The 16,768-nt window shown below is 36.6% G+C and overlaps 1 protein-coding gene across 3 annotated transcripts in view; it reads right to left on the bottom strand.

The window, feature by feature from the left end:
• trappc9 (trafficking protein particle complex subunit 9) overlaps nt 1-16,768 on the bottom strand; it is a 619,314-nt gene that overhangs the window by 467,865 nt on the left and 134,681 nt on the right. For all 3 annotated transcript variants that reach the window (XM_088601827.1, XM_088601825.1, XM_088601826.1), the window contains one exon: nt 3,830-3,982. In XM_088601827.1, coding sequence (XP_088457953.1) covers nt 3,830-3,982 — 153 coding nt within the window. The remainder of the gene's footprint in view (nt 1-3,829; nt 3,983-16,768) is intronic.

The raw sequence follows: 16,768 nt of genomic DNA, 5'->3' as shown, positions 1-16,768 counted from the left end.
AAATGTCAAAGGAGCACAACATTTACACTATGCAGCTTGCCATTCTATGTACAGTACATGCCGGCAAAAAAATATGTCAGTGAACTATAGATAGTGAAACCTGCTGAGGGCATTGTTAAAGAAATCCAGGGATTTTGCTTTGTAAAGGTACACTATAATTCAACATCCACTAAAAAATACCCATTTTCTTATGGTCATACGCATGTATGAAATCAGAAATGTGTAAGTAAGTTACATGTTATGGACAAACAGATTAAAAACATATTTAAAAAAAATACTTAAGCAAAGGATGATTAAACAGTCAAACATACGGTAACAGGAGCACATGGCTACACACCAGACTTTGATGTAGTATCCGTGTGGTGTCTTACATTAAACATTGAAATCAGCTGAACACAATCTTCTTCAGTTTGAAAGCTTTAGATTACAACTACAGTGCCTAATAAAGGTATTCATCAGCTTCCAATAATGTCACGATCTGTTGAATTGCAAATAATGTATACATACTGCTTTACCGGGAATATTTTAATATTTAAACCACACACTTATATACATGAAACAAGGTAAATGTTAGCAAAAGAAAAAATAAAAAAATGAGATGTGTATACGTATTCACTCCAGTGATTCAATACATCTCTCGACTTCTCTACTACTGTAGCTTTACGAAATGAGATTCGACAAAGGCTTTCTTCTTGCCATACAGACCAGCTTTGACTCGTAGACATTTTCTTCCAATTCAGCAGCATTTTCAAAGCGGCCTCACTATGGCATCCTCAACCACATTCCTGTTTGACAGGTTCTCAGTCTAGAAAAACAGACTGATCTAGGCAATGTCTGTGTGCGACAGTACAATAGACTTTCCATTTCTTAATGATCAGCATCACCGTGCTCTGAGGTCTTTGCTCAATGTCTTTGAATTGTTTTTATACCCATCTCCATAGTGCCTTTCTACCACTTTATTTTGAAAGCTCTTCGGTCTTCATGGATGAATTGCTGTTTGAAATTTCAGAGACAGGTGTATTTATCCTGAAATCATGTGAACCATTATAATTGGACACAGACATAGGCCATTCATCTAATCGTGTGACTTGTATTTTAGTGCACCTCAACAAATTTAAGTTTACCACAGCAAAAGTGGCGAGCACTTTCACAATCAACATAATATACAGTAGTTTTGGATTTTTTCCAGAGACTTACCATTTCAGCCATTAATCTGTTTAGAGCGAGCACTCAAGCTATATTATTCACTTAAAAAACATATGTATACATCATTTGTAATTCAACCAAATTTGACAATTTCAAGGGCTGAATGCTTTTGCAAGGTACTAAGTATGAAAATACTTAACACTTAACAATAACACTTTAATATAAAATTCTGCACAAATACAGACTATTACTAAAAAGAAGCACAACTTACTAATCAGTATCGTGCTCTAGCAATTGATGCTAAATGCTTAACAAAGAACTGTAAAAAGACTTCCAGGCTATTTTATACAACATAGAAAAGTAAACCTGCAGAATTTTGAAGAAAGAAGACAAATAAAAAAGACCATAGATCAGGAGCTGGAAATGCTTGTGGGGGATGCCATACAGTATCACCTGACGCTCTGGTCAAACAAGAGCACCTGACAGAACATCCTCATCAAAATGCTTGGAAGTGACCACACATACTTAGATTGTTTTAATTACACACATACTAAATCATAATACACTGATACTTTCCTTAAACTTTCTAATGTAGATTTCTGTAAATAAATCTCTATTTCATCTCCTGATCCATAGCTGGTACTGTAGTGTTTTGTCTTCTCTGCAAAATCATTCGTGTATTTAAATAAATCATTTTAACCATGAAATTATTTATAAATAGGACAATCCACCAGATTCTGATGATATACAACTATATGATCTATTCAACAATCCTCAGAGGAACACATTCATGTTTTTACATTTTAATTAAATACATAAATCCAGGTTTAATAATTCTGTAAGGCACTGCAAATAACAGTTGACATAATATGCAAAAAAAAAACTAGGGTTATAAAATGTAGCTATTGCGTCTGTGTAATACATTTTTAAAGGATTTAAAACGTCTAAAATTGGGGTACATATTGTAGGTTATGAAGTAATAAAGTCTGTCCTTGTATCACAGTGTCACCTACACCAATGGTAGTTCCTGTTTGCACAGCTGGGTGGCCCAGGGCAATTGGGGTAAACAACCTTGTTCAAGTGTATAATAACAGTTTTTACTTTAAGAAGCTAGAGCTCTGGCCCATTTTTTTTTTAGATTATTATAGTGCTATCAAACAAAATATAAAGAACATTTTCACAGTGAAGTCCTAGAAACTACCATGGACTCCAAATTCACAGAGCATTCACTCGAACAGTAAGTTAATAGTAAGCTGACAAAACCTTTTGAATATGTGAATATGTTAAGCAATCTGCTCTATTTCCTCCTCATTTAAATTGACACAGCTAATAAATATCCTTCCTTCCCATTTCCTTTATTTCATTTAAGTAACATGACATGGTTATTTGCATGATTTTAACCCAGTCAACATTTACACACTGAAATGCAGCATGTTGGCCATATTGCTGTTTTGTTATTGACAAGAGGCCGACAAAGTTTTGAAACAGAATGCATGAGGTCCACAAAGTTTCGTAGCAGTGTTTCTTGAGATTGGTCTTTGTAACAATGCAAGAGCTTACCCTCTCACAGCCTTATCTCACATCATTCAGTGGTAGCTGATTCATGAGACCTTTTAACATTTTTAGTGGCCTGTAATTATGTGATTACCATGCAAGGACCCCATCCTAGATCCTAGCAATCACATAGGTCCCTTCCCAGAGAAAATTAGATCTGGGTCTTCCTCTGAATTTCCCATTCACTTCCTATTTGATCATTTCCTTCACTAGGCATGAGAGTAATCATTCTGTCTCATCCCTTACCACTGACTACACTGGCAGACAATGCCTCCCTCCTGCTGGTGCCTCCTGTCAGCCCTGGTCCAGCATGCCATCCTGGTCCTCAGCAGTACATGAGGAGAACCTTCCTACCGGGAATGGCTGCTCATGCAGCCCATCTATCCAGAACCTGTATAGCACCTCCATAAAGCATTTACTCTATCTACCTCACAGCTCGGTGACTCCCATAGCTGGCTCTAGGAGGAACTCCCACATATGGATTCCTCACTCTCACCTTCTCAGCTGCGGTCTAGGAGCAGACTGATTCACTTTCCTCAGGCTGCCCAGAGGAATGACTAATTCCACAGCCAGGCTAACTGTTCTTTTTTTTTTCTACCATGCTCTACCTGTATGTGCTTTTAGTCCAGATCTATCTAATTCTGCAGAATTACTCAGCAGTCATTGGCTCGAAATACACCATTGAGCCTGGTTTGAACCAAGATAATACAATTATTAGTAGCAACCCCTCCTAATGACTATCTGTATGGTTATTACCAAATCCTCTTGGATAGAAATACCTTATTTATGGATACTTCAGCGTTAATTCCATTATTATGCATTTAGAAAGTGCAATTTGACGTTTCTAAAGTGCTACTAATTTATGCCCATGCCTGTAGTCCTAGACCAAAGCAAAAGCATTTCTCCATTGATCTGGAAATCCTAGTAAATTCAACTGCTACTCATTCTTTGATTTAAACAGTGCAACATCAATAATAGTACTTACGTTAATCAAAAATCAATCATATTTCTGACAATTAAAATTCAAATTGCAAGGACTAATTCTTTTATTGAAGAAACAATTACTGACAAAACAGCATTGACAGAGGGGATCCTCAGCATATGTCAAGTATTCACAGACAGTGCTTACCATCATTGAGGTCCTGCAGCAGGTTTTCTTGCCCGGAGAAGTCCAGTTTCACCCTTATGTTCACAGTTAAAGTGGCCACTTGCCCAGGCTTCAGGGGAAACTGAGAAAGTGTGTCTTCCAGGTTCCAACTCAAGAAGTCTCCAAACAGTTTCTCTGGAAGAGAAAATAAATATGCATGGAAATTGTGTTGTTTTTACAACACCCTATCAGCACATTCTCATATCTGTTGTGCTGAACATGACAGGGCCTCTGAAGAGGTTTTAAGATCCCCAGGTATAGATCAAACTGACAAGTCTGCTCCTTTCTTATCAAGCGTCATTACCATAAACCCTTTTGCCAATAAAATATCACCCACGTTCTAAGTCATCTGGAGAAATAAGCTTTATTTTATAGCCTCTAAACAGCTGACAGAACAAAACCTGAAGAATGACTTAAGCTTTCCAAGTTTTAGGGGCTTTACATTGCAATATATCATACTGAATTATTTTTGTCCATATATTGCTTACAACAGTATTTAAAATATTTTAAATACTAATAATCAGTTTTAAATGTTGCATTAGTTGTACAATAGCCTTGCAAAAAATGTAAGAAAGGCAAACCTTCATTATTATCTACCATTTTAAAACGCTTCCACAAACAGTAAGGTTGAGACTTTGGTTGACACCCTTTCAGCCTTTTTAATAGGTTTTACCAAGAAAACCATTTAAGATTCCCCTCAGAGGCAAATGCGAGTACAACGATGGAAATGTATTGTACCATATCCATTGTGCAGAAGAGCAATAGAAAAAAGACGAAATGCCATTTCTTACATCAAAGTATTTTTTTCCAATTAAGAAAATCTTAAATTTCAAATCTAGGAGGCCTCACAACAGGACACTTTTAGACTCTTTCATAATGTATGCTCAGCATTCTTTAAATATATGCTTTTAAAAGAATAGAAGGTGTTATAAAGGCAGAAAATGCATATTTATGAAAGCAACACTGCAGTAAAATTCAAGTAAAAGCTATTCTATAAAAGGAAAAACAAAAAAAAACTAAATAGATAAGGCACTTACTGGTAACATCTCCAACTGATGGGAGTGGATACTTATTATGCAATTTACTCTCTTACTCATGTAACTGAATGTATTTTAGCAACACACCTATTATCTTTGTAACACTTGCTAAGCTACAGGAACCACTTAACTGTTGCCTTGCACAATATGGCGCAATGCACAAGCACTCTCGGTCACTGGCAAAAGCACTACGGCATGTTTCTCCTAACCTAATACAGCCTGAATGCGAGTGTGAGTTATTGCACCTTGTTTGATATGCCATATCATCTATCAACCGCTTCGACAGCAAAAGCTTTTTCTAGCTGCCATTCAACATAAGCTAAATATAGACATTTAAAGGCCTTGCCCATATATTACTTGCACAGTTGCAAGTTTCATCTTTTGTCCTGAGTATCTGCATCATAAGTCAATTTATTTGGCATTAGTTTGGTAAAGTAAAGTACCTTACATGTTCAGACCATACAAATGCCCTTAAAAAGTATTTCAGTATACAAAGTATTTGATATCTACAGTACAAAGACATATAGAAACATTCAAACAAAAACAGAAGAAACATATACTCAGTTTATAGCAATGTGGCTCTTCTGTATCTTAGACAAGGTGAGAAACAGTGAGGAAGATGACAATTATAGACAGAAAGCCTAACGGCCACAACGCATAAGACATTGTAGTGGAATAAATGATCACTGACTCAAAGACCACCAGAAGGATGGATACAGAAAGAAACAGATGACAAAAGATATGGACCTAAGAATATAATATTTAATAATCAAGATCCCTAATTGATTTAATCAGATTGATGTCCCCATAAATTTACCTTCTGTTGGTTAAGTTTAAAAGATTTTTATCTGTAAACAACTATCTCTAGGAAACGAATCACACTTGCTCTTCCTGAAAGGATTAAATGTGCCTTAGGATGTGACCTTGTCACCTCTACCACAGACAAAACAAATCTTATTATAAAGCCATTTAGAAAAATATACGTAGGGCAGCAATAAATACTGATCTGTCCAAATAACTTGATGGGCTGCAATAGGCATTTTACTTTATTTAATGCTTATTCAATTACTGAGTGAATTAGTCACATCAAGGTCACATTCTATAGTGCATTTAGTCTTTAAAACTAACAATGAACCAGAGGACATGTGAAAAACATTTTTATGACAGGTAATATTCCACTACTCAAAGGGTTATCGGAGTCTGGAAAAAACTGTTCAGATGTGTAGCAGATCCTTCTAGGCTACTGGCATGGCATTTTTCCAACTAAAATAATGGTAAATGCCATAGTTGCGTTCCGCGTGCGTAAGTTTGACCCTACTTACACCCTATAGACACAAATGTTGGGATGGGCCATACACTAAATACCTTCAATACATCAACTTGTGACTTGTATTAAACAAAAACACTGTTTACACAGACATAAAATACATAAAGTTATGTTTACTGTAAAGGGAATTTGAGTGAGAGAGAGAGAGTGAGAGAAGATGTGAAAGAGAAAAAAAACTCTCAACAACAGCATCACTGTGTACCAGTATTCCCAACGCACCAACACAACACTAGCACCAAGAGCATCAGGCGGCTAACGGCATAACTATGTGGTCCGCTTTATTTTAACTCGCGCTATGTACAGTAACTTAAACAAAAATATACTTAAGGGTATATGGCATTATTTTAAAAATGTGTATTTCCCACTGTCAGATTTTCTACATTTTCACCATTAAATGTTTCCAGAGTTCACGTGGGTCATAGCGATACTCTATGTAAAGGGAGCCCGAGGGAACACATCAAATCAAACGTTCAGTGTTTGTTTAATTTGTTGAGTAAATCTGGTCAGCATTACAGGATGTCTTTATGTTTGTAATGCCCCAAACGTGCGTTGAACGCCGTCTTCCATTCATCGCCTTGCCAGATTTGGACCAAACTGTAGGCGCCTCTCAGGTCACCTTTTGTTAATATTTCACCTGGTTGGCCCTCTTAAGTAGTGACAGAATCAGAGGCAGGGGATACCACTTCTTCTTATTTATCTTATTTAGCCCTGTGCAATCAATACAAGAATGGATGGAGTGAACAATCCTTTTTCAGGAATAAGAAGAACCCAGCATTCATCAGCTGAAGAGCACTGGTGGTCTCCTGAGGGATTCAAGATGGTTTCTCCAATTCCTCTCCCAGACAGCACTCTCTTAGTTGGTTGTCAAGATGGATGGCTGGTGTCATAAGGGCGTCAAGGGTGTCCAGCAGGTGCTTAAACGTCAGCTCATCCTTGAGATCTTCTGAACATGGCGCAGAGTGCTTCCACCCCCAATCCACACTCAATGGCCAGGGTCCAGAACTGGATGGCATATTTGTGTGCAGGCACAAGGTACTCTGCTTGAGGCAGAGAAGGTGGTGAGTGGATTCAGTGACCTGGCTCGGGGAGTCAAAGGCCATTCAGAACATCTAAGTGAACTGAACGGAGATACTGCATAGGAATTCTGCCTTCTCCCACAAGGCAGATGCCCAGGGCAGAGCCCTGGGTGTCTTGTTTGATCCAGAGCTCTATTTTGATGCACAAATAAAAGCCATCTGTAAAGTCTCACTTACTTTCACCTCTGAAACACTGTCTGCATCCAGTCTTTTCTTGATTATGCTGCTGCAGAAACCCTGATTCATGCCTTCATCACATCTCAGATAGAATACTGTAATAGCCTTATTGTAACAGGCTATAGCCTCCCTAACTTGAACAAACTAGTTCAAAACTCAACTCTCCATTATCATATCAATAATATCATTATCAAGACTCCATTATCATATCACCCCAATTCTGATACATCTTCACTGGCTCACAATTTATTTAGCAAATTCAGTTCAAAATTCTATTTTAAATTTTTAAAGCCTTAGATACCAAATCCCCATAATACTTCTCATTTCTCCCTATCATTTAATCTCCATCAAACAGGGTTTTATGCTGTGCTGAGATTCACATTTTAGTAGTTCTTTCTTATAGGTATGTGTCCCTCAGGGTGCACATTTTTAATTACCTTGCTCCACAACTCTGGAACTCCCTGCAAATTCGAGAAATATAAACTCTTACAATTTTAAAATCTCGGTTAATCTGTTTAGTCAGGTTTTCCTTTTCTTTTTTTTCTACTTATATATCTATAGATATGTATTGATATCCTTATTTCTGTTCATGTTATTTTGATTTACCACTCTGTAAAGCGCCCCAAATATTGTTGGTGTATATGGGCACTGAAATGAATCCTTCTTTAACATTCATGGTTGAAAATACACAAAAATTCAGAAAATCTAAAAGGGGTCAAATACTTTTCCATGGAAATATACCCACAAAACCCCCTATGTATTAATGAAAAGTGCAGAACTGGGGATGAGGACAGACAAACCCTGCTATTTCCAATATTCCCAACCTCAGGATGATCCATAATCCACTAACCTTTCCATTTCTCCTGAGTTCTGAAACTTGCAATCTAACTGATCCTGTTTGGCCAGGAACTTATATTGTCCCTGACACTTGCCCAATCTGTCACACCTAGATTAGTACAGACCTTGAGAAATGACTCAGCTACCATAGGTGATAACATTAATAGTTTTCTCATTTAAAATGAATTAAACTTTATATTTTAAGGTTTGCGGTGCATTCTAAATGGTGATTTTCAAAGTTACTCAGTTTTGAGTGACTTTTTTTTAAGGAATGAAAGAAATATAATTTTGGTTATATATGCAAAACAACCAGGCATCTGTGGAATCTGTAATGTTTTCCCCCTGTTCAAATTAGTTTCCTCCCACAGTCCAAAGACTGTTAGGTTAACTGGTTTCTGGGAAAATTGACCCAGGTGTAAGTGGCTCTTTGTCTGTCTCTGCCCTGAAATGGACTGGTGTCCATTTGGATGAAGCAAAAAGAAAATGGATGGACGGGTTTTGAATGCAGTCATCATAATTACAATGGGAAGAAAAGATATTTAAAAAGTGAAATACATCCACTTCACTAAGTCACAAAACTGATAGGCTTTGGTTTTCACATACACCAGGTGATAGTAAAATCAACATGCTTAACTAAAAAAATCAGTAAATTATTATCTTAAATGAAAAAAGTGAGTGTACTTTAATATAAAACATCCTTCCCATTTAATAGCATAAAATAAGACATAACTTGAAGCAGGAAACAAAAATGAACTCTAATGACAAAACTATTGTGAATGCACGTCTGTACCATTTCCATAGTCAAAGCTGGAAACTAAGCATTTTCCTTATTGCTATGTATGGCCAAAAAGAAACTGTAAAACACTGTAGCAAAAATAATGAGATGACAGATAATTAGGATTAATAGCTCTAGTCCCTATTCCTCACCATCTGATCTGACACAATCAAACAACTTTATGTCATCAGACACACACCAAGGTTGTGAGAAGCTTATGAAAAAATACTTTTTATGAATATATTCTGTAGAATACTAGAATCAGGAAAAGCTGTGCATGACCTACAAGATTATTTGCATAGCTGTATCTTTTATTTATCATATTCTACTGGGAGAGATGTGAGTCACTCTGGAAAGAGTGTAGGAAAGGTTAGATTGTTTCTGCCTTACCTGCAATATACACACTTGCACATTGTAATGAAAAAATGGATGTATATCAATAAAATGAAAATGGGATTTCTTATTATGGTCAAACAACATAGTTTATGTACTATGACTGAAGCCAGAAGCCACATATGAAGCCATGTGTACAGCGTGCGTTAAGATGGAAGGAGCATCAGCAGAAGCAATAAATGTCTTGTTTCCCTATTGGTGATGACTTCAGAGTTCAATGATCAGAAGAAGAGACGTACCAATTTGCCCCACCCATAAACATAATGCATCCACACCAATATCAATAAACAGGAAAAACATCTTTTGAGAACAGGTAGTCTTATCACTGCAGACCAAAAAGTAGTGCAACATCGCTCATCCTGCACAGAGCCCTTGATGTATCACAGTTTTCCTGTTTTTAATCTGTATAGTTCCATATCACATCAGAGCCCCTTTAAAGATGACTGGAAATCAGAAGTTCAAAGGCTTTCATAGGCTTTAATTTAGACGGGCAGCTTGACAAGTTTGATCTTCATATGTCCTACTGTATATCCATATCCACACCAACAGACCTGGCTAAAGTAACTCTGCCAGAGTTATAGTGGTAGGATTCAACATCAGGAAATAACTTGGAATTTTCGGTATACTGTAACTGAATATAAAATGCTTACTTCACTACCATTTAAGCTATAGCAGTACGCACTATATCAATGAAGAGAGACTGTTTTTCACACAGGAAAAAGTAATAAAAAATAAACAAACCAATGCATCTAACCAATGACAACATTAAGCAGCTTTAAGTTTAAAATTTACTGAAATTTAACACTATGCAAGGTAAACCTTGCCTGCCTTATCCAGTAGAGACAAAGAGTTTCAGGCCCTCCACCAAAAAGCTGGAAATTATTGAAGCTACCCATTTTAACTCTGGTGCAATACTTGTGAATATTCTTTGCAAAACCTCACCCTACATTCTACAGTAATATTAAACCTTTGTTATATTCATCTTGGACTTCAGAATTTAATTTCTCAACTGCAAGTCTGTGAACAATGCGAGAGGTTGAACAATACAACTGTAATGTAGTCATTATTTGTAAGAAAGACATTCAAAAGGCTATACAACCTATAGACATATCATTATTATAAGATATACAATAATATGTAATTCAAAAGTTTTTTTTCTATTATATCTGTAACTAACTCATACAGATTTGTTCTGTCCAGCATCACTGAATAATTAACTTTTCAAAGCCTAACTAATCCACAGGCATAGTTCCCTGAAAGAAAGGGTATGATGAGTAGCAAATGCATCTACAGTATTTATGGGTGTTGTGCTAGGGGACCCCCAGACCAACACTAAATCAAGTGGAAGAACCTTGCACTTCCATCCTCAAAGACGTTCTGATCCTTAAAGTCATGCTGCAAAATACTCAATCAAATTATGCTGACTTCCAGACCTGGCTGCATGAAGCCACCCACACGAAAATGGCAGGGAATCCTGACATGCAGTACAATAAACATCTCTGCTGTTGCAAAACAAGACCGGGGTTACACAGGCTGCCATTATGCAGTGTGGGTCTGAACTGTTGAATCACAGCTCTAAAGTAGCCCTGCGTGACAATTACAGCATGTGCACCAGTATCTGAAGTCTGCACTCTGTGGTAAATGATTTCAAAACAACAATTCTTCCTAGTCCACTTTCGATTCATGGGTAAAGAAGCAAAAAGCTATATCATCAGAGAATTGTGTACCAAGGGGGAAAGGGATAAGGAACATGAGGGCATTACTCCTTATCTGAGATGTAAAGCTTTTTGAAAACCTTTTGAATGTGCAGTTTATTCTGATATCTTTACCAACTGTGTAATATGTGGGAAGACAGTCCTCTTGCAGGTGTATATATATATAAGGTCTAACAGAATGTACAGTAGATTATAAAGAAATGGAAAGGGAATAGGTTCCATTTATTTTATTTTTGTCTGAACTCATTTTTCTGTTTAGACAAGTAATGCACATAAACTACCGTTTTAAACAAAAAAAAACATAGTAAGAACATACAATTGTGGATGAATACAAACTTATGGATTCAAATAAAAAAAAACTTCCAAGTGTTTCAATAAGATACATCTATGAGATCCAAAATGCACTAAAGGTATTAATTTTTACAATTAATTTGAAGTGCATGTATGATTATCAGATGTGAAGTGTAATGGATTAAGCTGCATATGTACAGATGAATCCTTAACTCTGTTATCTTTACTTTCTTATTCTGTGTAATTTATCAGTACTTGAAACAGCTCCTTTAATGGCAGCATCAATCTGTATCTCATGATAGCACAACAGGGTCATGTATCTTTGTCCTGCTTTTCCAAATTTAGGCAGAATTCAGCAGTCCTGAACAATGCCTGACTGACAGATTTCTGTACGCGTCTCTATTGCTCACACATGAGCAATGCTTCCAGCATGGTAGAACTATCAAGACACATTCTAAACTGTCTTTTTAACAGCATAAAACCTTTACGTTTTTCTTTCAGGTCTTCGTAAGAAATATTGAGCTTGTATTTATAAGGCTAGTCATATAAGTACATAGTCATAGTACAAGTCACAATACAGTGACTGTTCTTCCCTTCTAACACATTAGACACAACCTAGAAAGAAATAACACTTTTTGATTAGACCCTAATCCCTCAGCAATCATTTTTCTGAAATACATTTCAATGGTCACTTAACAATGGATTCTATTCTTTATCACCCAAACCATTAATTGGGTACAGTTCAATTTCAATGTTTAAATAAACTACTTCTTCCAAATCATCCTGCTAGGTGACTTTCTCTTCTGAATACAGGTTAAATTGTTCCTGCTTGTACAGAAACATTTAGGCAACAATTAGACCACAATATTATTTCTCCTTTGTCATTTTAAATACAAAACACTGCGTACAAAAAACAAAACTGTGGCTTTGCTTTTCAGTGATACCAAATACTTTTTACTACTATTTACTACTACCAGAAGACAAAACAGAAGTTCTCCCCATTGTTTTGTTTTTAAATGTGACAAAAAAGTGAGAAGGAGTAGGATTTTGTTTAAAATAAATTCTCATTTCCATTCACTGGCTACACAAAAGCAGGTTTACCTGTCATTCTTTAATAATGGAACATGCAGCACATCATCTCTCAAGACCAACAAAATCCCATTAGTCCAAAGTGAAGGCTGATTTCAGCTTTCCCCAATTCCCATTAAAACGCTCCCTGTTCATGCTGGCTCCACTGCCCTCTGCTGTCAGGATACTGGTATACTTACAATTTTGCAGGGTTCTACTCAGATAGCCTTCTCAGTCTCTGACAGTTCACCCTCTAGCTTTCTACAGCAGCAAATTTGCATTACGAATCTGCTGTTTGCTTTTCCACAGATGACTCTCTATTGTGAAAAGCCTTTTTTAGTATTCATTATTCATAGGGAGGTACAGCCTTTAAGGAGTCTCAACACAGTAACCAAAGATCAGTGGCAGAGGAAAAGGAAGTTCGGTGGTTCTAGACAGGTTATCTTTCTGTTAGCACAATGCTGGAGAATGAGAATTAATCAAACCAGCCAATAACTCAAACCACGTGAAACATTAAACATCTGAAATTTAACCCAAAAATAATAAAACAAGAATTTGAAGTGCATTAAGTAAAATTCACCACATTTTTCTGAAATGTGTGAGCATTTGCCTCTTGCTTTTTTTCATTAATACTTTCATTTCTGTGGTAGGGGATGTTGCCGCAATTGAATTCTTTTTCATCTTCTCTAGTATTGGACTCTTTCTAGTATTTAAATATTGCTGACATCACCAGCTTTATAGTCAGTGCTGCATCGGAGGATCATGATCATTTTGATCATCAATATTACTGAAGTTAACTAAAGCTGGCAAAAAGCTAAAAGTAATACAGACAAATTATACTTCATAATCATTTTACGATTTTAATGATCTACATAAATTTTACATCAATTTGCAAGGGCATTATTGTTTGGCGAGTATTAACAATAACAACACAGAGACTCTATTTCACTTTTTTTTTATAAAGCAGCAGGACGCTCATATCCAGTCGGTGGGATCTATTATCACTTCTCTAGCTCTTTCAGCCCTTTTAAAAGGATGGAAGTATCTCTGTGGGACAAGAACTCTGTACTTACACACGTGAAGAGCACAAGCAATAAGCATCAATGCTGAACCAACAGAAGCAATGTGCAAAGGGCTGCCTTCTCTTTCAGGAGTTTGACTGACGCTCACTGTCATAAAGAGAAGACGTTAACATTTGTGACAGGTGTGTTAAATTTTAGTGTGGTTAGATCTAATGTCTCACTCCTTGCTGAGTATACTCCAACATTCACATTATTCAGCATTGTTGTCTTCTTCCTTTAACAGTTTAACATTTTCAGACAGGCAATAAAAATTGGCTAAAAGACAAAAGGATTTATTTAAATCGGTATGCTTTTCAAAAAAGCGTATCTTTGCAGCAAAGGAAATGCATAAGGTGGTTAGTGGACATCAAAAAAAGTATTTGTTTTCCTCATTTTTAGTATTGTTATAGGTCTACCTACCAAAGTAAGAGAACAGCAAAAAAATAAGCCAAATAACCTAAAATGTCTCAAGTATGTTTTTTTTTTTACTTAGCATTTAGTTGCACTGGGTTGTGTGTTGATCCTTTGCTACACCACCCTCTTAAAAATACTTTTCAGAAATATAACTGGAGTATGACCTGGGTTATAAGACGTTATATGGTATCACAGTTAGACTACATTCTGCTGCCAATAACAAGCACAGTGGCAGCAAAGCACCATGTTAAAACTGCACGATGTTTTGTGTTAATTACTAGTCACAGCATAGGGCAGATTTCAAAGCTGTATCCAGTTTATCCTCTGTTCATAAAACATGCTCCTGGGGTCTTTCAAGGAAAGATTTCCAGTGTTTCATTTAGTGGAGGAGTGGTTAGGGCTCTAGACTCATAACGAAGGTTGTGGAGCACAGCTGCTATGCACAGATTTCTCCAGCAACATGCCTGGCTGTATGAATGTACCAATATATATAGCACATATTTAAAAAAATGAGGAAGCCTACATTACATTAGGGGCGGAGCTGTGGCTCTGTGCCTAAGGATCTGTGCCTGTGGCTGGAAGGTTGCCGGTTCGTATCCCATGGCTGGCAGAGGAATCCTACTCCGTTGGGCCCCTGAGCAAGGCCCTTAACCCCAGCTGCTACAGGGGCGCCCTATAAATGGCTGACCCTGCACTCTGACCTCAAGCTTCTCTCTCCCTGTCTCATGGAGCGCAAATTGGGATACGCAAAAAGACAAATTCCTAATGGAAGAAATTGTATATGGCCAATAAAGTGATCTTATTAAGAACCTTTCTAATTAAAGTCGATTAAAGACTATTTACAGTAAGGCTTGTACCGTATGTTGTTGTATACTGTATATGTAACAGTAAATGATGAACAATATCAACACTGCAAAGTAAAATACCTATTGCTTCAGAAGAACTGGTAGAGCTTTATTCAGTTGTGAAAGGAAAAAGAGAACAGACAACGTTTCTTCAGCATGGAATGAACCTTTACCTGTTTCTTTGCACCCACACATGCTGACACAACTACCTATATTAACTACTGCTTCAGAAGTCAAATCGCAATAACAGGTTAAACTCTTAGCCCAGCTTTAAAATAAGTGTCTTCTTCTATACAGGGTACACTCTATAATCTGTAAATTATAGAACTCTCTATAATCTGTAAATCTAAATCTAAATAAAGGAGCTAAGAGGAAAGTGAAACAATTACGAGAGAAATTAAATGCATGTACACCAGAGCGTCAAAACTACGGGCACTAAAAGATAAAAATAACATGAAAACATTATACTGTCAGGAAAGGATAACGATAAAAAACTATGAGCGTATTAGATAAATCATTTGGGGTTAGTATTCTAATTCCTGCGATATGAACAACTGGGGTTTGAATACTTTTAAAACACTGGTAGAATTTTTGGTTCTCCAGTTACTGTATATCTGCTTCATTCCTGGTAGTGTCTGAATTGGTATTATAAAATGCAACGAATGTACCGATGGCCAAACCCTGCAGCACATATGCATAGGCTTCACAGCCCAACTCATTGAGGAACAAATCAATAAAGTCATCCATCAAGTAACACATGTAGGAAAATCTGTGGAGTCTAAAGGTAAAAACGACAGGCTACTGAAATATCCCAGTCCAGGCACCAGATTACTTACTACTTGGAGAGAATGGGCAGAAAACTACACATCCCAGGACACCATGCAACAACAGTGAGCTGTGGAGTTTATGAATCATGTGACTCACTGCAGGATACATAAAATGACATCACAGACAGAAGGCACAGATAAATTCTGAAACAGTTATATTTAACATGGGAAACAATTCAATTATAGAAGGAAAGAAATCTTCGGGTTCGCTTTTTGCCTGGTTTTGGGTTTCATAAAAGCAATTTACCATAAAATATATTTAGAAATGAAGGGGAAAATGTGGTTAGCACTATTGCTTTATACCACTAGAGCCCTGGGTAAAATTCCAGCTTGGGCTGGTTAGTGTTTGCATGTTCACATGGAGTTTTTCCGCAGTTTCTTTGGACACCTAGCCTGACCTGTAGGTTAGGATGGATTGACGTTTTGAAAACTGTCCCTTTCTGGGATATTAGGGGATATCATAACTGGAAAATTGTTCCTTCTGCAACTAAAACTGTATGTAGGCCTACAGAGTGAAATAGAACCAACTGAGTTCAATGAGCCAAATGTCCTTCTCTCCTCTGTGGCCTTTTTAATGTTGTTGTTTATTATGATTACTTGTGCAAAGCAAAAATAAAAATGCCCAAATATGCAATAAAAAAGGAAATAACTGACAGTAAATTCATGTAGTAACTGCAGAAAAATATTAATGCATACATTTTGCAACAGCCAAAGCAAAGTTGCAAGTTTAATATTAGAAATATGTAATTGAAAAAAGAACAGTAAGTCCTATGTCAAAGATAACTTATAACTTATCATTAATAATACAATAATTTATACAATAAAAGGGAAATAACTATATTAAATTAATATATCATCTTGATGTTGACCAAAGATAAAAATAAGCACAAGCTGAGTAAAAAAGTAATAAACATAATAAATATAGTATGCAAAAGGCAGGCGTTATACAATATTAATTCTCAAATTGTACTGGTGGATGTTTAAGGTAATAAATACATTTATTTGAATTCAGACCAGGATAATGATAAGGGGTGAATGCTCTAACTGGAGCTACAGTATGTAAATAGTGATGCACCAA

Source organism: Lepisosteus platostomus, chromosome 12 (genome assembly GCF_059453375.1).
Source record: "Lepisosteus platostomus isolate fLepPlt1 chromosome 12, fLepPlt1.hap1, whole genome shotgun sequence".
Classification (NCBI taxonomy): Eukaryota; Metazoa; Chordata; class Actinopteri; order Semionotiformes; family Lepisosteidae; genus Lepisosteus; species Lepisosteus platostomus.
This window is presented reverse-complemented; position numbering and strand designations above follow the sequence as displayed.